The sequence below is a fragment of the Pogoniulus pusillus genome, chromosome 37, assembly GCF_015220805.1.
Source record: "Pogoniulus pusillus isolate bPogPus1 chromosome 37, bPogPus1.pri, whole genome shotgun sequence".
Lineage (NCBI taxonomy): Eukaryota > Metazoa > Chordata > Aves > Piciformes > Lybiidae > Pogoniulus > Pogoniulus pusillus.
The window spans coordinates 2,373,493-2,391,882 of NC_087300.1; the positions used below are offsets into that span (position 1 = coordinate 2,373,493).

General features: G+C 62.0%; 2 protein-coding genes across 6 annotated transcripts; both read left to right on the forward strand.

Annotated features, from left to right (window-relative positions):
* Positions 1–2,010: 2,010 nt before the first annotated feature.
* Positions 2,011–15,578, forward strand: TXLNA (taxilin alpha). 4 transcript variants are annotated; one of them, XM_064172524.1, is made up of 11 exons: positions 2,011–2,283; positions 4,162–4,313; positions 5,775–6,098; positions 7,016–7,107; positions 7,934–8,104; positions 8,817–9,011; positions 9,844–9,963; positions 10,251–10,325; positions 10,859–10,951; positions 11,982–12,077; positions 13,336–15,578. In XM_064172524.1, exons 2-11 carry the CDS (start codon positions 4,196–4,198, stop codon positions 13,705–13,707), a joined length of 1,656 nt encoding a protein of 551 aa, XP_064028594.1. In that variant the 5' UTR covers positions 2,011–2,283; positions 4,162–4,195; the 3' UTR covers positions 13,708–15,578. The 4 variants fall into 4 exon arrangements, with proteins under 4 accessions (XP_064028594.1, XP_064028592.1, XP_064028593.1 ...); XM_064172522.1 differs by having other exon boundaries at positions 2,011–2,275; XM_064172523.1 differs by lacking the exon at positions 2,011–2,283 and adding an exon at positions 2,362–2,409.
* Positions 15,579–16,312: 734 nt separating this feature from the next.
* Positions 16,313–18,364, forward strand: CCDC28B (coiled-coil domain containing 28B). Of its 2 annotated transcripts, XM_064172753.1 has the most exons (6): positions 16,313–16,467; positions 17,044–17,216; positions 17,336–17,487; positions 17,563–17,717; positions 17,821–17,843; positions 18,073–18,364. In XM_064172753.1, exons 2-6 carry the CDS (start codon positions 17,062–17,064, stop codon positions 18,122–18,124), a joined length of 537 nt encoding a protein of 178 aa, XP_064028823.1. In that variant the 5' UTR covers positions 16,313–16,467; positions 17,044–17,061; the 3' UTR covers positions 18,125–18,364. The 2 variants fall into 2 exon arrangements, with proteins under 2 accessions (XP_064028823.1, XP_064028825.1); XM_064172755.1 differs by lacking the exon at positions 16,313–16,467 and having other exon boundaries at positions 16,478–17,216.
* The last annotated feature ends 26 nt before the right edge of the window (positions 18,365–18,390 follow it).

The following is an 18,390-nucleotide window of genomic DNA, read 5'->3' on the forward strand; positions in this document are numbered from 1 at the left end:
AACAGCATCCTGGGCTGCATCCTCAGTGGTGTCTCCTTATGTCTCAAATACTGGGTTTGGTTTTGGGCCCCTCACACCAAGAAGGACATGGAGAGGCTGGGACAGGTCTAGAGAAGGGCTGCAAAGCTGATGAAGAGGCCGAGGACCAGGGCTGGGGAGGATCAAAGGAGGAACTGGGGTTGTACAGTCAGGGGAAGAGGAGGCTGAGGGAGACCACCTGCCTCTTTGCAACTCCCTGTAGGAAGTTGGAGGTAGGAGGTCAGGGTTGGGCTCTTCTCCCAAGGAACAAGTGCCAGGACAAGAGGAAACAGCCTCGAGTTGCAACCAAGGGAGAATTAGGTTGGACATGAAAAGAAGCTCCTTTCCCTGAAGGGGTTCTCAAGCCCTGAAGGAGGCTGAGACCAGAACTGGATCCTTTTCTTTCATGCTCCTCTGCCTAAGAAGGAGCATTTTTTTGTTCAGCCCTGGTCAGTTTGTGCTTGCATGAGACAGTCAAAGGTCTCCAACCCCCCTCTCCACAGTTATCCTTTTATGCCACCAAGGATGCTTTTGGTCTTTTCCTGCTTGCCTTTAGTCCTCAAGAACTAAGAGGTTCTATCAGCAATCTTTCTTACCTAGCCTTAGTTTGTGTATTTGAACTGCACAGCTGTGTTCTACATGAAGTGGAGAAATACTCAGTTAGGAAACTTTTGGCTGCTCCTGCTGAAGTACAGCTGGAGAGGCAGGGCAGAGGGGTTAGTGAGGGGTGAGGAGATGTGGCCAAGAGGGACAGTGGGATCCTGGGGGCCATTAAGAAGAGTGTCCAGCAGATCAAGAGAGGTTCTCTGCCTCTACTCTGCCCTGCTGAGACCTCATCTTGAGTACTACCTTCAGTTTTAGGCTCCCCAGATGAAGAGGGACAGGGAGCTGCTGGAGGGAGTCCAAGGGAGGTGAGACACTGGCACAGGTTGAGGGTGGTGAGACACTGGCACAGGTTTCCCAGGGAGGTTGTGGAGCACAGAAGCACCCAATGTGATCAAAGATCACATTGGGTGCTTCTGTGCTCCACAACCTCCCTGGAGGTGTTCAGGACCAGGCTGGATGAGGCCCTGAGCAAGCTGTTCTAGTGGGAGCTGTCCCTGCCTATGGAACTGGTTGAGCTTTGAGGTCACTTCCAACCTAAACCAGTCTGTGGTGGCATCAGGTCCTCATCCTGGGCAGGTGGCAGTCAGGTCCAAAAGCAAATAGAGGGAGCTTCTCCTCCCTCTCTGCTCTGCCCTGCTGAGACCTCATCTTGAGCACTGCGTTCAGTTTTGGGCTCCCCAGTTGCAGAGGGACAGATCTGCTGGAGAGAGTCCAAGGGAGGGCTGTGAGGATGATGAGGGGAGTGGAGCACTGCCTGGTGAGGAGAGGCTGAGGGCCCTGGGGCTGCTTAGTCTGGAGAAGAGAAGACTGAGAGGGGATTGAATCAATGTCTGTAACTCTCTGAGGGCTGGGGGTCAGGAGGGGGGGACAGGCTCTGCTCACTGCTCCCTGGCACAGGACAAGCAGCAGTGGATGGAAGCTGCAGCATAGGAGGTTGCAGCTCAGCACAAGGGGGAACTTCTTGCCTGGAAGGGTCCCAGAGCCTGGCACAGGCTGCCCAGAGAGGCTGCGGAGTCTCCTTGTGTGCAGCCTGTCTGGATGTGCTCTGTGTGCCCTGTGTTGGCACTTTCCCCCTTCCGGCAGGGCCTTGGTCTCGCTGGGCTCTCTGGGTCCTTTCCAGCGCTGAGCTCCTGCCCCCGTGCGTGACTCGATGCGCTCTGAGGGCTCTGACAAGCGGAGCCGCAGGCCCCAGGCGCCCCTTGCGCGGAGCATGCCGGGAGCTGTAGTCCCCAGGGCGGGGCCCTGCGCAGAGCATGCCGGGAGCTGTAGTCGCCGCCGCCTCCCGCCGCCGCTGCCGCCGCTCCCCGAGCGTTCCCGGCAGCCCCCGCGCGTCCCGGCGCTGGTTGGGCGGCAGCGCGGCCTGGCGCATGCTCGGTGCGCGGCGCTGCGAGGCCCGGGCTGGAGCCGCTGCCCTTAGCGCGGCGGCCGGCGGGAGGCGGAGGAGCCGGGCGGGCACCGCGGGCAGCAGCCAGCGGTTACCGGTACCGGCGGCTACACTGGAGGCGGCCGCGCCGCACCGGGAGGGGCCGCTCCGACCGACCTCTCCTTCCCTCACCCCTCCGATGTCCCGGGGTGCCGCCGGGTGCTGCGCCGTGATTGGCTGAGGAGAGAGGGGAGCGCTGCGTCAGAGCGCTGGAGCTGACGCTGCGGGGTGCGCGGGTGACGTCACTGCGGTGATGGGGGGGCGCTTTTGACGTCATGGGGGGGGGGCGTACCGGGAGGGGAGGGCGGAAGCAGTACCGGGAAGAGCACGGGAGCGCTGGAGCGGGGGGTACCGGCATGGGGGTACTGAGCGGGGGTGGCGCGGGGGTGCGGCCGGGGGGGTCGGTGTTAATTAGGGCTGGGAGGGGATTGCTAATGAGGGTAGGGCAGGAGTGGGGGCGGCGGGAGAGGGCTTTGGTCGGGGCAGGGATGTCAGCGTCAAGGGCAGGGGCTGCCGCGGAGCCACGTCAAGGGCACTGCCGGGGGGCGCGGGGGGTCAGGCTAGGGGCGGGAGCCGGGCCCGGGTCGAAGCCGCTGCCTTGCCGCCTGAGGCCGGGGCGCGGAGGACGCGTGGGGTGCTGCGGAGCCGCTTACCGCCGGCGGCAGCGCTCGGGAAGCGCTGGGGAGCTGCGCTATTTACGGCAGGCGAGGCGCAGAAAAGGAGCGCCCGGGGCTGTGGGGCATGTGCGGGGCGTGGAGCGGAGCCGCCGTGGCAGGGGGCACGGCCTCCTCCACGTGGGTGGGTGACACATGTGCTTGGCTGCCGCCGCCGCCGCTCCGGCGGTGTGCCCTCCGGTACTCGTGTCCCGGGCTGCGCGCTGAGGAGGGGCCGAGCTCCCTGCCTGCCTGCTGGGAATCGTTTTGCTTGGCAGAGACCTTTAAGATCATCCAGCCCGACCTGTAGCTACCTGTGCCAAGCCTGGCGCTTAACCGTGGCCCTCAGCACCACATCCCTGCCTGCTGTAAACGCCTCTGGGGATGAGGATTCAGCCTCCTCCCCGGGCAGCCTCTGCCGGGCTTGGAGAACCCTTTCAGTGAAGAAGTTTTTTTCTCATGCCCAGCCCAGACCTCCCCTGGTGCTGCTCGAGGCTGCTTCCTCTTGTTACTGGGGAGACAGCAACCTCCTCTGAGAGGGCTGCAGGGAGCCAGAAGGTCTCCCCTCAGCCTCCTCCAGACTAAACGGCCCTGATTCCTTCAGCTGTTTCTCACAAGTGTTGTCTTCCACACCAAGAATCATAGCATCAGGCAGGCTGGAAGAGAGCTCCAAGCTCATCTGGTCCAACCTAGCACCCAGCCCTGGCCAATCAATCAGACCATGGCACTAAGTGCCTCATCCCTTTGCTTCCCATGGAGCAGTCCCTCACCTCTAAACGAGGATCATTGGTGCCTCTGTGCCACCCTTAGCATCATCAGTAGGGCAGAGGGTGCAGGTGGGCAGGATGAAGACAGAGATACCTTGCAGAGGGAGAGAGAGGAGCCAGGGTTTGGGTTCACCCTGTTGGCACTGGCTAATGGTGGTGCTGGTTCATCCATTGGGTTCTGAGCACCAGCAGTGCTGGGGGCTCTTGGCCAGGTGTGGGGGTTCCGTTGGTGTTCACCTCTGTGCTCTGCTCTCTGTGTCTGCAGCACAAGGAGGAGGTTATGTCAGCAGGCTGCCCTGAGCTTTGAGACCCAGGAGGGAAATGCAGTCTGGGCAGAGGGGAAAGGACAGGCAGGGCTGAGGAGGTTGTGCCCTGAAGAGCAGGAAAACTGCATGCTGTGAGTTGGGAGAGGCTGCCCTGCTGGAAGAGAGGCTGCCTGCAGCCCTCCTCGGTGGGGCAAGAGGCTGCCTGCAGCCCCTCTCAGTGGGGCAAGAGGCTGCCTGCAGCCCCCCTCGGTGGGGCAAGGAGTTATCCTGACGTGGAGACCTTTGCATTGAGGTGCAAATCCAAACTGCAAGCAAGGAGAAGCCTCTGCCACCAATAAATCCCTCCCTAGCCCGGGTTGATGGCTCCTGAAATCCTCCAGGCCCTTGCTGCTGAATGCTAACCCCAGCTGCTGTTTTTCCCTCCCTAGGCTTTGTCGGTGCTGAGCAGGGAGGAAGTCCAAGATGAAGAACCAAGGTGGGGAGACCAAAGCCAGCCCACAGCCTGCTGGCACTTCCAAAATGAGCAGCAGCCTGGTGCTGGAGGAGAGCGACTCGACGGAGGCTGCAGCACCCCTGGAAGGTGGGAGAGTGCCCAGGCTCTGGCATGTGCCACTCCTGCCCGCTCTGGTGGCAGTGCTGGCAGCCTGAGCGGCCAAGTGCAGGGATGCAGCAGGCTGGGGCTGGAGCTTTCTCCCTGTGCTGGGGGGGTTCTGTATCCAGCTCTTTCTTTGTGATGTGTGGGTTTGCTTTCCTGTGTGTGTACACTGCTGCAGTGGTTACCCCTTCCTGAGCAGAGCTTGGAGTTAACTCTCACCTGGAAAGGGTGGGTTGGTTGCTGTTACTTTGACCTTAAAGGTCCCCAGAACATCCCTGGGGGGGGGTAGGGTTGGTGTTGAGTGACCTGCCCTGTTACTGGGGCTTCATGAAAATGGATGATGCAGACCAGCTCTGGGCAAGTAGGTGCTTGGCTGAAGTGAACCCTGCTGCCTGGGGGGTGCAGGAGACACACAGGAGAGTGTTAGTTAAAGAACCCACTGCTGTAAGGCTCTCATCTCGAGTCCAGTTCTGGGCTCCTCACTTCAAGAGGGACAGGAAACTACTGGAGAGAGTCCAGTGGAGGCTTCAGAGCTGCTGAGGGGCCTGAAGTAGCTCTGTGAGGAGCAAAGGCTGAGAGCCCTGCAGAGGAGCAGCCCCAGAGGGGATCTGAGCAATGCTCAGCAAGAGATAAAGGCTGTGGGGGCAAGAGGATGGGGCTGGGCTCTTGTCAGTGGTGCCCAGGGACAGGACAAGGGGCAGTGGGCACAGACTGGAAGCCAGGAGGTTCCATCTGAACAAGAGGAGAAACATGTTTGGTGTGAGGCTGCTGGAGGCCTGGAGCAGACTGCCCAGAGAGGTTGTGGAGTCTCCTCCTCTGGAGAGCTTCCAGCACCCCCTGGCCGTTGTGCTCCTGGGCGAGCTGCTGGAGCAGGGAGGGTTGGACTGGGTGACCTCCAGAGGTCACTTCCAACCTCTCTGTGCTGAGATTCTGTGGCTTAGAAGAACTTTGGAAGCAAAGCAGCTGGGTGCAGGATGTGCTGCCTCTTTCCCTGGGTGTCTGCTTTTGGGGTCAGGATGTTCCATCCGAGGAGGCTCTGCTGATGCTCTGTCTGAGGAGAGAGCTCATCCCAGCTCTCCCAGTCCAGTGTCCCGTGGGAGAGCCTGGATCTGGCTATTAGCAGGCAGCTCCTGGGAGAGAAAGCTCACACACAACCTGCTGTCCTTAAAGGATGGAGCGAGGGGCTGGGGGGGGAGGAATTTTTGCTCTTGGCAGATGTCAGGGGTTTGGTCATGCTCTTGTGATCAAAAGAGGAGCTGTTAGCAGTGCACCTCCATTGTCAGGGCAGCTGCCCGGGGACGCGGCCAGAACAAAGCAGCTTATGTCGGTGGCCTGTGGCCAGCGCCGGTGCAGGGGGGCGCTGGGGAAACCTCTGGGTGGAGGGCAGGGAGCAGGCGGCTCTGGTGCCGGGGGGAGGCTCTGACGCCTTTGTTGCCGCTCGCACAGCTCCTGCGGCGCAGGAGGACAGCGCCAGGTGCCCCCGGCCTGCCGTGCGCGACGTCTCCGAGGAGCTGAGCCGGCAGCTGGAGGACATCCTCAACACCTACTGCGTGGATGCCAGCCAGGAGGGCCCGGGCGAGGAGGGTGGGCAGAGCGAGCCCCCCGAGCCCGAGGAGGCCGAGAAGGGGCGCAGCGAATCGCCCAGGAACGGCGAGCAGGAGCCGGGCGGCCCCGAGATGAACGGCGAGAAGGAGAGCAGCAAAGGCGGCGAGGAGGGAGGGGAGCGGGACCAGAGGAGGGCGCAGGAGAAGAAGAAAGCCAAGGGCCTAGGTGAGAGCTCTCCTCCGGCTGTGCCAGCAGCCCCGGGGCTCTGCTGCGGGTCAGGGCTTTAGGCAGCCCTGCTCCCTCTCAGAGGAGAGCCCCGGGGCTGTGATGCGTTTTGGGGTGGTTGGTGGGGCAGGAGGCAATGGAGCCAGCTGCTCCGGGTGCTGCTGCAGCTGCCTTGCTCTGGGGCTGGGCACAGCTCGCTCCTGCCAGCCCAGGGCTGCTTTCCCACTCTCAAGCCAAGCCTCTCCCCAGCTGCTTCACTGCAGAGCCCTGAAAAGGTGCTGGAGATGGTTGCCCAGGGAGGTTGTGGCTGCTCCTTCCCTGGAGGTGTTCAGGACCAGGCTGGATGAGACCTTGAGCGACCTGTTCTAGCGGGAGGTGTCCCTGCCTGTGGCAGGGGGGGTTGGAACTGGCTGAGCTTTGTGGTCCCTTCCAACCTAAACCTGTAATGACAGGAGGAGGAGGAGGAATGGGGTTGAAGTGGCAGAGGGGAGACTGAAAGTGGGTGGTAGGAAGAAGTTCTTTGAAGTGAGGGTAGGGAGAGACTGGCACAGGTTGAGGGTGCTGAGACACTGGCACAGGTTGAGGGTGCTGAGACACTGGCACAGGTTTCCCAGGGAGGTTGTGGAGCACAGAAGCACCCAATGTGATCTTTGATCTTTGATCACATTGGGTGCTTCTGTGCTCCACAACCTCCCTGGAGATGTTCAGGACCAGGCTGGATGAGGCCCTGAGCAACCTGTTCTAGTGGGAGCTGTCCCTGCCTATGGAACTGGCTGAGCTTTGAGGTCCCTTCCAACCTAAACCACGCTATGGTAGCTGTGTCCCAGGGCTGTCAAACCTGCTTTGTCTCTCTTGTCCTTGCCTTTATGAGCCAGAACTCTGGCTAAGGGATTTGGATTTGCTTGATTCTGTTGCAGGCAAAGAAATCACTTTGCTGATGCAGACCCTGAACACCCTGAGCACGCCAGAGGAGAAACTAGCAGCGCTCTGCAAGAAATACGCTGAGCTGGTGAGTGCCTTCCTCCTGCTTCCAGGCCTGGGCACTGGGGGAGGGCACTGCAGCAGTGAGCAGGAGCTGCTCCAGGAGCCAGGGCATGGCCAGAGATCGTTTTCTTTCCTCTTGCTGTTGAGAAGCACAGGTCAGGAAGATGCTTTTAGCTCTCTGTTGTGCTGGGATCTCTGCAGTGCTGGATGGTCGCAGAGTCACAGGCTGCAAGTGGACCCTCCAAGGGCATCTTGCCCAACAGCCCTGCAGCCTGCAGGGGCACCTCCAGCTAGAGCAGGCTGCCCAGGGCCACACAGAGTCTGAACCTCACTATCTCCAAGGACAGGGCCTCAAATACAGCTCTGGGCAGCCTGTTGCAGTGTTTCACCACCCTCACTGTGCAGAACTTTCTCCTGGTGTCCAACCTAACTCTGCCCTGCTCCAGTTTCAAACCATTGCCTCTCATCCCATCCCTGCAGTCCCTCCCCAGCCTGCCTGTAGGTCCCCTTCAGATGCTGAAATGCAGCTCCAAGGTCTCTATCCAGGATAGGTCATAGAACCATGGAATCGTTTTGGTTGGAAATAGACCTTTTAAGGTGGTTGAATCCAAGCATTCTCTAACTGCAACCACGCCTGGTGCTAAACCAAGCCATAGAGATTCCACCAGGACAGGAATTCAGGGAGGGGAAAGGCTCCATCCAGGGGATCTTGAGCTCTGTGCCAGTCCTGCCCTGCTCAGAAGTGGCGTCTCCTGCGTTGTGAAGCTGCTGCCCTCGGAGCAGGGCGAGCCCTGCCTTGTGCCAGCCCCTCCCTGGGCCCTGCACCTCTGCCCTTTGCTCTCCTGTCCTAGCTGGAGGAGCACCGCAACTCGCAGAAGCAGATGAAGATCCTGCAGAAGAAGCAGGCCCAGCTGGTGCAGGAGAAGGATCACCTGCAGAGCGAGCACAGCAAGGCCATCCTGGCCCGCAGCAAGCTGGAGAGCCTCTGCCGGGAGCTCCAGAGGCACAACCGCACCCTCAAGGCAAGCTGGGCACTGCCGCCAGGGCTCCTCCTGCTGGCAGCTCTGCTGCCAGGCACAGCCTCACTGCCCACCCTGCAGGGCCAGGGCTTCAGTGCTGCTCTTAAGTCACTGCTCACAGAATGCCTTGGGTTGGAAAGGACCTCAAAGCTCATCAGTTCCACCCCCATGCCACGGGCAGGGACACCTCCCACCAGCCCAGGCTGCTGAAGGCCTCATCCAGGCAGGGGATGTCCACAGCCCTGCTGGGCAGCCTGCTCCAGTCTCTCCCCACCCTCACTCAACAACTTCTTCCTCATCTCCACTCCCAGTCTCCCCTCCTCAATCTTCAATCCATTCCCTCTCACCCTGTCACTTCTAGCCCTTGTCAGAAGTCCCCTCCTGGAGCCCCTTCAGGTATTGGAAGGTTGCTCTAAGGTCTCCCTGAAGCCTTTTCCTCTCCAGGCTGAACAACCCCAAACTCTCTCAGCCTGTCCCCACGGGGGAGGTTCTCCAGATCATGGTGGCCTCCTCCAGACCCTCTCCAGCAGTTCCATGTCCTTATCCATGGGGCCTGAGCATTATTTCAGGGCATCTTGACTGGAGCAAGGCAGGGGACAGGCTGCAAGTCCCTTCCTGAGCGAGCTGAGCAAGGACGTGGGGCTGGGCAGGCTCAGAGCCTGGCGGGTTGGGTGCTTCGCTGCGCTGCTGATCCACCTCTGCCCTCCTCCCCCAGGAGGAAGGCGTCCAGCGGGCGCGGGAGGAGGAGGAGAAGCGGAAGGAGGTCACCTCCCACTTCCAGGTGACACTGAATGACATCCAGCTGCAGATGGAGCAGCACAACGAGAGGAACTCCAAGCTGCGGCAGGAGAACATGGAGCTGGCAGAGAGGCTCAAGAAGCTGATCGAGCAGTACGAGCTGCGGGAGGAGGTGAGTCAGGGCTGCCCTGCCCCCTGCAGTGCTGCTGCCGCCGGCAGAAGGAGCCTCAGAGAATTGGGTTGGTTGGGAGAGACCTTTTCAGATCGCTGAGTCCCAACCCTTAACCCAGCACTGCCAGGTCACCACCGAGCCGTGGCACTCAGCACCATGGGGACTGCACCACTGCCCTGAGCATCCTGGGCCAGGCCTTAACAGTCCTTTCAGTGGGGAAATTGTTCCTCGTGGCCAACTTAAACCTGCCCTTGAGGCCATTTCCTCTTGTTCCTTGGGAGAAGAGCCCAACCCCCACCTGGCTCCAGCCTCCTCTCAGGCAGCTGTAGAGAGCCACAAGGTCTCCTCTCAGCCTCCTCTTCTCCAGGCTGAACACCCCCAGCTGCCTCAGCTGCTCCTCCCCAGCCCTGTTCTCCACAACCTTCCTCCTCTTCATTTCCCTTCTCTGGACCTGCCCCAGCCCCCCCAAATGTCCTTCTTGGAGTGAAGGCTCAAACCTGAACCCAGGATTTGAGCTGTGGCCTCCCCAGTGCTGAGTACAGGAGGACAATCCCTGCCCTGCTCCTGCTGCCCACCCCATTGCTGACCCAGGCCAGGATGCTGGTGGCCAGCTGGGCACCCCCTGCCTCACCTTCAGCCTGCCATTGACTAACTCCCACCCAGGTCCTTTTCCACTGAGCAGTTTCCAGCCACTCTGCCCCTAGCCTGGGGCATGCCTGGGGTTGTTGTGACCCAGGTGCAGGACCTGGTGCTTGGCCTGGCTGAACCTCGGCCTCTGTCTCCCCCTGGAGCCCCTGCCGGAGGTGCAGTGTCTGGTGGTGTTCCCTTGCAGCACATCGATAAGGTGTTCAAACACAAGGACCTGCAGCAGCAGCTGGTGGATGCCAAGCTCCAGCAGGCACAGGAGATGCTGAAGGAGGCAGAGGAGAGGCACCAGCGGGAGAAGGACTTTGTAAGTCTTGGGGCAGTTCTCTGGTGGCTCTGAGCACTTTGCTTCTTGCCTTGTCCCCTCTTGGACCCCTGAGGGCAGAGCCCACCTCGAGCCAGGCCCTGCCAGGCCTCCTGCACACCCAGCAGTGGCTGCTCCCCAGGTGGCTTCAGGAGCAAGGCTGCAGCCCTGCTCTGCTCCTCCTGTTTCTCCCAGCTGGCTCCTGTCTCCAGGCTCAGCACCAGCTGTGCAGGAGCATGCTGAGAGCCTTCCCTGGTGGCATCCCAGTGACTGCTCTTGCTCTTCCCTAGCTGCTGAAGGAAGCTGTGGAGTCACAGAGGATGTGTGAACTGATGAAGCAGCAGGAGACTCATCTCAAGCAGCAGGTGAGTTCCCTGGGTCGTGGTGCTCAGCCTGGTTATTTGTTGTGGCTTCTTTTCTTCCTTCCTAAGCAGAGAACAACCCAAAGTTCCTTCAAATCTGGCAAACAGAGGGCAGGATTGGTCCTGGGGCTGGTGTTGGTGACCCTGGGTCAGCACAGTGTGAGCTGAGACCTCTTTCAGCAATTCTGCCTTCTGGGAGCAAGGAGCTGTGGTTTTCCAGCAGCACATTGCCAGTGCTGGGAGCAGTGGTGGCCTCCTGCCCTGCTGAATCAGCCTCAGCCTCCTGCCAGGGCCAGGAGAGGTGCCCAGCACACCTCAGCCTCTGAGGATGTTTCCATAGGAAGGAATTGTTTCCATGTTCTTCTCTGCCTAAAGCTTGGCAGAGCAGCTCTGTGCTGCCAGTTTGTTTGTCCTCCAGTCCAGTCACAAGATAATGAGCTCAGTGCCTGGATGCCATCTCCCCTGCCCCGGGGCTGGCTGGCAGGAGGTGCCCAGGGGAGCTGTGAGGGGCTGTAACTCTCTCTCTCTCCCCACAGCTGGCTCTCTACACAGAGAAGTTTGAAGAGTTCCAGAACACCCTTTCCAAAAGCAGTGAAGTGTTCACCACCTTTAAACAGGAGATGGAGAAGGTAGGTGGCACTGGTGGCACTGCTGCTGCCCAGCAGAGCTTGGTGGGCTGCAGGAGCTGCCTGTGTCTCCTCCTTGCTTCTGTGAGCTGGAGGAGCTGCAGCTCTCCATCACCTTTTGGTTTACTGATACCAAACCCAGCCACAAGCTGCCAGCTCCTGGAGGCACAGAATGCTTCAGGCCTTTAAAATTGAGTCCAAGCCTTGGCCCAGCACTGCCAGGTCACCACCAAGCCCTGGCCCTCAGCACCACTTCTGCATGGCCTTGGAAACCTCGCCCTGGGTGGGGACTGCACCACTGCCCTGAGCAAGCCTGGAGCATTGCAGGAGGTCATTTTCATGGAACCAAGCAGGTTGGAAGAGACCTCTGAGATCATTGAGTCCAACCTAGCACCCAGCCCTGGCCAATCAATCAGACCATGGCACTCAGTGCCCCAGCCAGGCTTGGCTTCAACACCTCCGGCCACAGAGACTCCACCACCTCCCTGGGCAGCCCATTCCAGTGCCAATCACTCTCTCTGACAACAACTTCCTCCTAACATCCAGCCTCAACCTGCCCTGGCACAGCTTCAGGCTGTGTCCCCTTGTTCTGGTGCTGGGTGCCTGGCAGCAGAGCCCAACCCCACCTGGCTACAGCCTCCCTGCAGGCAGCTGCAGGCAGCAATGAGCTCTGCCCTGAGCCTCCTCTGCTGCAGGCTGCACACCCCCAGCTCCCTCAGCCTCTCCTCACGGGGCTGTGCTCCAGCCTCCTCACCAGCTTTGTCACCCTTCTGTGACCCAGGAGACTAATCCTGTCTTTAGGGGCTGACTTCTGTGTCCCACCTGTGTCAGAACCAGCAGCCCTGCCCTGGCTCCTGTTTCGTTGGTGTCTGGTTGCTGTTTCCCTCTGCAGCTGAGCACAGCCAGAGAGGGACACATTGCCCAGGACAGCAGAACTTTGCTGTGTGTCCTGTTCAAGGACCTTTTGAGATGTGACTGCAGCTCTGTGCCTGAGGCTTATTTGTTCCCCTTTTTTGTCCCCATGGTTCTGTAGATGACTAAGAAGATCAAGAAGCTGGAGAAGGAGACCACCATGTACCGCTCCCGCTGGGAGAGCAGCAACAAGGCCCTCTTGGAAATGGCTGAAGAGGTGAGGAGGCTCAGGCTGTCCTCAGCTGAGGCAGGCAGCTGGAGCAGAGTGCTGAGAGGGGTGGGGATGGTGGTGGGCTGGAGCTGAGGGGTCATGGTGGGGAGTTGGGGGGGTCGTGGTTTTCCTTTCAGCTTGATTTCCTTCCCTGTAACGGTGGTTGGAGCTCCCTTAACAAGTTAATTGATGGTTAATTAGTGCAAGGGAGAGTGGGTGAAAGTCATCAGACCCAGCAGCACTTGGCTAGGAGAGTTGGGGCTCTGCAGCCTGGGGAAGAGAAGGCTTGGAGGAGACCTTGGAGTGGCCTTCCAGGATCTGAAGGGGACTACAGGAGGGCTGGGGAGGGACTATTGACATGGTCTGGGAATGACAGGAGAAGGAGGAATGGGTTTGAAGTGGCAGAGGGGAGACTGAAAGTGGATGTTAGGAAGAAGTTGTTTGCAGTGAGGGTGGTGAGAGACTGGCACAGGTTGAGGTTGGTGAGAGACTGGGCACAGGTTGCCCAGGGAGGTGTTCAGGACCAGGCTGGATGAGGCCTTGAGCAACCTGTGCTAGTGGGAGGTGTCCCTGCCTGTGGAACTGGTTGAGCTTTGAGGTCACTTCCAACCTAAATGGTGGCATCAGGTCCTCATCCTGGGCAGGTGGCAGTCAGGTCCAAAAGCAAATAGAGGGAGGTTCTCCTCCCTCTCTGCTCTGCCCTGCTGAGACCTCATCTTGAGCACTGCTTTCTTGAGCACTGCGTTCAGTTTTGGGCTCCCCAGTTGCAGAGGGGCAGAGATCTGCTGGGGAGAGTCCAAGGGAGGGCTGTGAGGATGATGAGGGGACTGGAGCACTGCCTGATGAGGAGAGGCTGAGGGCCCTGGGGCTGCTTAGTCTGGAGAAGAGAAGACTGAGAGGGGATTGAATCAATGTCTGTAACTCTCTGAGGGCTGGGGGACAGGATGGGGGGACAGGCTCTGCTCACTGCTCCCTGGGACAGGACAAGCAGCAATGGATGGAAGCTGCAGCACAGGAGGTTGCAGCTCAGCACAAGGGGAAACTTCTTGCCTGGAAGGGTCCCAGAGCCCTGGCACAGGCTGCCCAGAGAGGTTGTGGAGTCTCCTTGTGTGGAGCCTTTGCAGGCCTGTCTGGATGTGTTCCTGTGTGCCCTGAGCTAGATGGGATGGTCCTGCTCTGCCAGGGGTTGGACTCACTGATCTCCTCGGGTCCTTTCCAACCCCTGCCACCCTCTGATGCTGTGCTCCTGTGTCTCTGCTTGCAGAAAACCCTTCGGGACAAGGAGCTGGAAGGGCTTCAGGTGAAGATCCAACGCCTGGAGAAGCTGTGCCGAGCCCTGCAGACAGAGCGCAACGACCTCAACAAGAAGGTGCAGGACCTCTGTGCCCACACGCCCCGGGCGGACGCAGACCTCTTGGAGCCTTTGAAGGACCCATCCCGGGATGGGTCAGAGGTGGCAGCAGCAGCAGCAGCAGCAGCAGCAGCAGCAGGAGGTGCCACAGCAGAGCAGCAGCTGGCTGAGGATTGTCTCCCCCTTGGAAAGCCCCCACACAGCATGGATCCTGCGGAGAGCCTGGGAGAACTGAGCATAGGAACCTTGGGGCAGAGCGGGACTGAGGCTCAGGGAGCTGCCTGAGCCCCGCGGCAGGCAGAGGTAGGGCCGAGGGAGGGTGACCTGAATGTTTTTGGAGACTCCATCTGATGCCCCTCTCCTCGTGCTTGGACAGGCAGGAGGGGACAGCTCTGCTGGGGGGGGTTGAGATTGCCTAGCTTAGGTTGCCAGAGGGTTTTTCCCCTGTTCAGTCTGTGTGTGTCTGTCTGATATGTATGTAGAGGACACCTGCGGCGTGTGCAGGGCAGCCTGGGCACAGGTGGAAACCAGCTGCCAGCCTGTGCCCCAAGGACTGACCCCTGGAGCCTCACCAGCCACCCTCGGCACCAAGGGACCTTGTCAGCGGCAGGCTGCGGCTCCCCCAGGCCCCAGCACGGCTCGGGGCGAGCTGGCGCCGCCCCCGCAGCGATGTGCTCGATGTGCTCGCAGCCAGGGCGGGCCAAATGCAGCCGGGCAGGGAGGAAACAGGAGCCCTGCCCGGCGCTGGCTTGTGCCACTCAGCTCTGTGCCAGGCAGGAGGTTGCTCCCAGGTTTGCTTGCGTTTAGCTCCTGCCCTGGCTGGCAGCTCTGAAAAGCAAGGGGAGGGGGTGAGGAGAGAGGCTGCTTCCCCTCCTCCGTGGGTTGTGTGTGTGTTGAGTGGGGACGAAGCAGCAGCAGAGCAGCTGGGGGCGCCCAGCTCAGCCCTTTGCTCTCCCAGCCCCTGCCCGTGTCTCTCTCTAGCCTTACGATTCACAGTTGCCTCTTTGCTATACGCACATGTGCACAACTATTAAACACTTAACCCAAAGCTCTCCTGCCACCGTGTTTTGCACAAGCCTGGCATCAGTTGTGCAAGGGCATGGGGAGGTTCCACCCGAGCTGCTCTGCCCTCCCCCACCCGTGAGCCTCCATGCCGAGGGGGCAGGCTTGGAGGAGTCTGTGGAGTTGGAGCTCCAGGAGGAGAAAACCTGCATCTGCTCCAGGACCTGCTGGGCCCCAGCTCAAGGCTGGTGCTGTGGGCTGGTCCCTTCTGCAGCACCAGCCCCCTGCCACCTCTCCAGTCTGGCTCTCCTTTCTCTCTCTGCCGTCTCAGAAGAGCATCTCCCAGGGGCCACAGTGTCTGGGAAGGTCCCTGGCACTGTACCTGCAGGGCAAAGTTGTGCTGGGAGGTGTTTATGGAGAGGCCAGGGCCTGCTGGCACAGGGCTTGGAGGAGTTCTCCTTAGTTCCTCAGGAGTTCCTCAAGACTTTCTCTTCTCGCTGTTCTTTTGGGAGACCTCTGCTTGCTTGGAAACCTCCTTGCTGCAGCCTCTCTTTACAGCAGCATTGCCTTCCTTTCACCTCACGCTGGCCAGGGCCTTCCTCCCAATGGATGTGTTCAGCAGGACCCTTCTGGTTGCTCTTCCAGCAGCACAGCAGCTCTGGCATCTTCTCCCCACCACTGCGTCCCCTCACAAAGGACCTCCTCGGTCACTGCCTCCACATTGCCCTTCCCTCCACAGGGGCTCCAGCACGTTCAGCTCCAAGGAAGGTGGCTGCAGCCCCAGGGCTGGGGTCCAGTGAGTCTGCAGCAACAACATCCACTGGGACTATGTTGCCTGGAGCTGGGCTTGGCTTTTTCTCCTGTCCCCTCACTGTCAGCGTTGCCTTCTCCAGCACAGGGACACATCTGCCTGGCTTGCTTGAGGGCTGCTGCTGCAGTGTAGCCCTGGCATGATGGCACTGCCCTGTTCCAGCAAGCAGGCTGAGGGAGGGCTGGGGCTGGGCACTGGACTTCTCTTCCTGCTCTTTCAGACTCTTGGAAAGTCACCGAGCTCCTTTTTATTCCCTTCCTTCTCCCTGTCCTGGTACAGATAATAACTTCTGTGGGGCCTGTTCTGTGTATCCTGGCACCAAATAGAAACTGACCCAACCTGGCTGCTGCTGCCTCTGCTTGTTCTTCCCTCATCAGGATGTGTCTGGGAGAGAAGATTTGGGGTGCTGAGTTCTGGAGTGGGAGCAGGGAGCCCACACCAGCCTCTGCTGGGCTTCCCTGTCTCTTGGGGGTTCCCTGGGGTAGGGGGAGGCTGGGAGGGACCTTCTGCAATGATGGGACATCCCTGCCAAGAAGAAGGTTGGGGAGGTCTGCCCCTGGCACTCCTGACGTGGGGCAGCCCATGGGCTGTGTGCTGGGCCGGGGTCCCTTGCCCCGGGGGGTACCAAACCTCCCCAAATCAGCCAGCCGCTGGAGTCTGCATTGGCTCCAAGGTGCCAAAGGTTGGCTCCGGGTCCGGTGCCGGTTTAAAGGAGCAGCTGCACTTGGTTCAGCGCTCGCTGAGGGCTAGGACTTGCCTCCTCCTGCCCTCGTGTTCCGGCGGGGCTGGGCGCTGCCGAGCCCGGTGACACCACCGGGACTGGGGGTGAGCGCTGGCGGCTTGGGGTGGCTGGGGGGGGGGGCGACCTCAGCTCTGCCAGGGCACTTCAAGGGTGGGCATGTAGGAGTCACCCACACCCTCACCAGACCCTCGGCCGCCGTGTGGCACCGTGGGCAGGATCCTGCCCTTTCCTGCACGCTGCGGGGGGTCACTTGCGGGCGGCCGGTGCCCGGCGGTGCCACCGCCCTGGGGACGCTCCGGAGGAAGTTCCCTTTCCCTTTAAATGCAAATCCCCGGGGCCGCGGGGCCGGTGTCCGGCGGGCTCAGGCCGTCCGGCGGACTTGCAGTGTTCGCCGGGTTTGGGATCGGGCCACAGGTGGGGGGCTGGGGGTGTCCGGCGGGCTCGGGGCCGCAGCTGGGTTGGCACCAGGCTGGAGCAGAGCCTGGCACAGGTCAGTCTCCACGGCGCGGCGGTGGCGCTCCGGGAGGGCGGGTGGAAGCCACGGACAAAGAGGCTCTCACCTCCCCATCCCGGCTCCACGAAGGACCTCCCCGGGCCCGCGGTCGCCCCGCGGTGTGCGCCCTGCTCTCGCCGAGGGCACCTGCGGTGGCTCAGCCCCGGCGTGTGCGGCTCAAATCCTCTTTGCTGCGGCGCTGGGGGAGACGCTGGGAGCCGAAGCCAGGCCGGCAGCTGCCAGCGGCGGCTCCGTCCCTGCCTCGGCTCCGCACGGCGATGCTCCGGCGCGGGCGCCGGGATAAGGCAGCCTGAGTCCGGCTACCGGCACCGGAGCTGCTGGCTTCAGCCCTTTCCAGCCGCTGCCGAGCCCCGGCGCAGCCCTCGGAGCCTCGCTGCGGCTCATCCGCGGCCGCGGTCGGCATTCTGCTGTGCCGAGGGTCCCGGGGCCCCTCCGCCGTGCCACAGGCCGCGGGCGCTGCCGCCCCGGGAGGAGCCCGGTGCCCGGCGGCTCTCGGGGCGAGAGGCCCCAGGCGGGGGAAGAGCTGCCCGGAGCTTTGTCCGTCCTGCGCAGGGTCCCTGCCCCGCCAAGATGGAGGACCGGAGGAAGAAGCGGAGCCCTAAGGCCTGCCTGGCTCAGCCAGCACCCCCCGGGGCGCCGCGGCCGCTGCCCCCCAGCAAGAGCACCTCCTTCGCGCTGCCGCTGCCCACCCTGCCCTCGCCCCGGCAGCGCGCCCGGCTCCGGCGGTCAGTGCCGCTGTGCGGGGGGGGTGGGGGGGGAGGGTGACCGACAGCCCTCCGCGGCCCCTCCGGTGCGGGGCCAGGTGGGGGTCCGGGCGGTGCCATCCTCTCCGTCCGTCGTGCAGGACCAGCAAGGAGCGGGTGCGAGCGGCGGGCGCGGCGCGGGGAGCGCCGCTGCAGCACAGCTTCCTCACCGACGTGTCCGACGTCTGCGAGATGGAGGGGGGGCTGCTCAGCCTGCTCAGCGACTTCCACTCGGGCAAGCTGCAGGCCTTCGGTGAGGAGCAGGGCGGCGGGGCGGGTGCGGGGCGCGGGAGGGGACGGGGCCGGTGACGGCTGCCGCCGGGCGCAGGGAAGGAGTGCTCCTTCGAGCAGCTGGAGCATGTGCGGGAGATGCAGGAGAAGCTGGCACGGCTCCACTTCGGCCTCGATGTCTGCGTGGAGGAGCTCCCCGAGGAGCAGAAGAAAGTGGCGGCTGACAGGAACCTGGACCAGCTGCTGGCACACGTGAGTGCCACCCCTGGCGCCCCTGGCCCCCTGCCGCAGCCGGGACCTGCACCGGCCTGCGCCTCCCTGCCGGGGCCTCAGCCTCTGCCTTTGCCTCCCACAGCTGGAGGAGCTCAGCAGCTCCATGTATCCTGGGCCGGGCACGGCGCTGAGGTGGCACTGGTGGTGACAGTGGCAGCGGCGGAGGTGGCAGCAGCGGAGATGGCAGCAGCGGAGATGGCAGTGGCTGTGGGGGACTCGGTGGTGGTGGCGGCAGTGGAGATGGCAGTGTGATGGCAGCGAGGGGGTGGCGGCGGTCACGGCGGGGGCGGGGGGTGGCACGTCCCCGTGGCTCTTTCCCTTGACCCCCGCTCAGACAGAAGCTGCACCTGGCCGAGAGCCCTGACCCCGAGGACGCGGCCGCCTGACCCCGCGCCCAGCCCTGGCTGGGGGGGTGGTAGCGGCGGCCGCCACCGGGATACGTCGCGGGAGCCCCACACCGGGGCCACCCCCCCGCGGAAAGGCCGCCGGACGCGACACACCTCACTCGAGACCGGGACGGAGCGGGGCCGGCTGCGCCCTGCACGGCCACCCCCGGCCCCGGCTGCGCCCTGCACGGCCGTTCCCGGCCCCGGCTGCGCCCTGCACGGTCCCCGCCCGGCGCCGGCGCCGCCAGTCCGGGGGCAGCGGAGTG

Excerpts from the sequence above, each read along its gene's own strand:
- TXLNA (XM_064172524.1), top strand. The coding sequence starts at position 4,196 with ATGAAGAACCAAGGTGGGGAGACCAAAGCCAGCCCACAGCCTGCTGGC. Across the intron at positions 9,964-10,250 it reads ACCAGCGGGAGAAGGACTTT|CTGCTGAAGGAAGCTGTGGA; the intron begins GTAAGTCTTGGG and ends GCTCTTCCCTAG. Across the intron at positions 10,326-10,858 it reads AGACTCATCTCAAGCAGCAG|CTGGCTCTCTACACAGAGAA; the intron begins GTGAGTTCCCTG and ends CTCTCCCCACAG.
- CCDC28B (XM_064172753.1), top strand. The coding sequence starts at position 17,062 with ATGGAGGACCGGAGGAAGAAGCGGAGCCCTAAGGCCTGCCTGGCTCAG. Across the intron at positions 17,488-17,562 it reads GGGCAAGCTGCAGGCCTTCG|GGAAGGAGTGCTCCTTCGAG; the intron begins GTGAGGAGCAGG and ends CGCCGGGCGCAG. Across the intron at positions 17,718-17,820 it reads TGGACCAGCTGCTGGCACAC|CTGGAGGAGCTCAGCAGCTC; the intron begins GTGAGTGCCACC and ends TGCCTCCCACAG.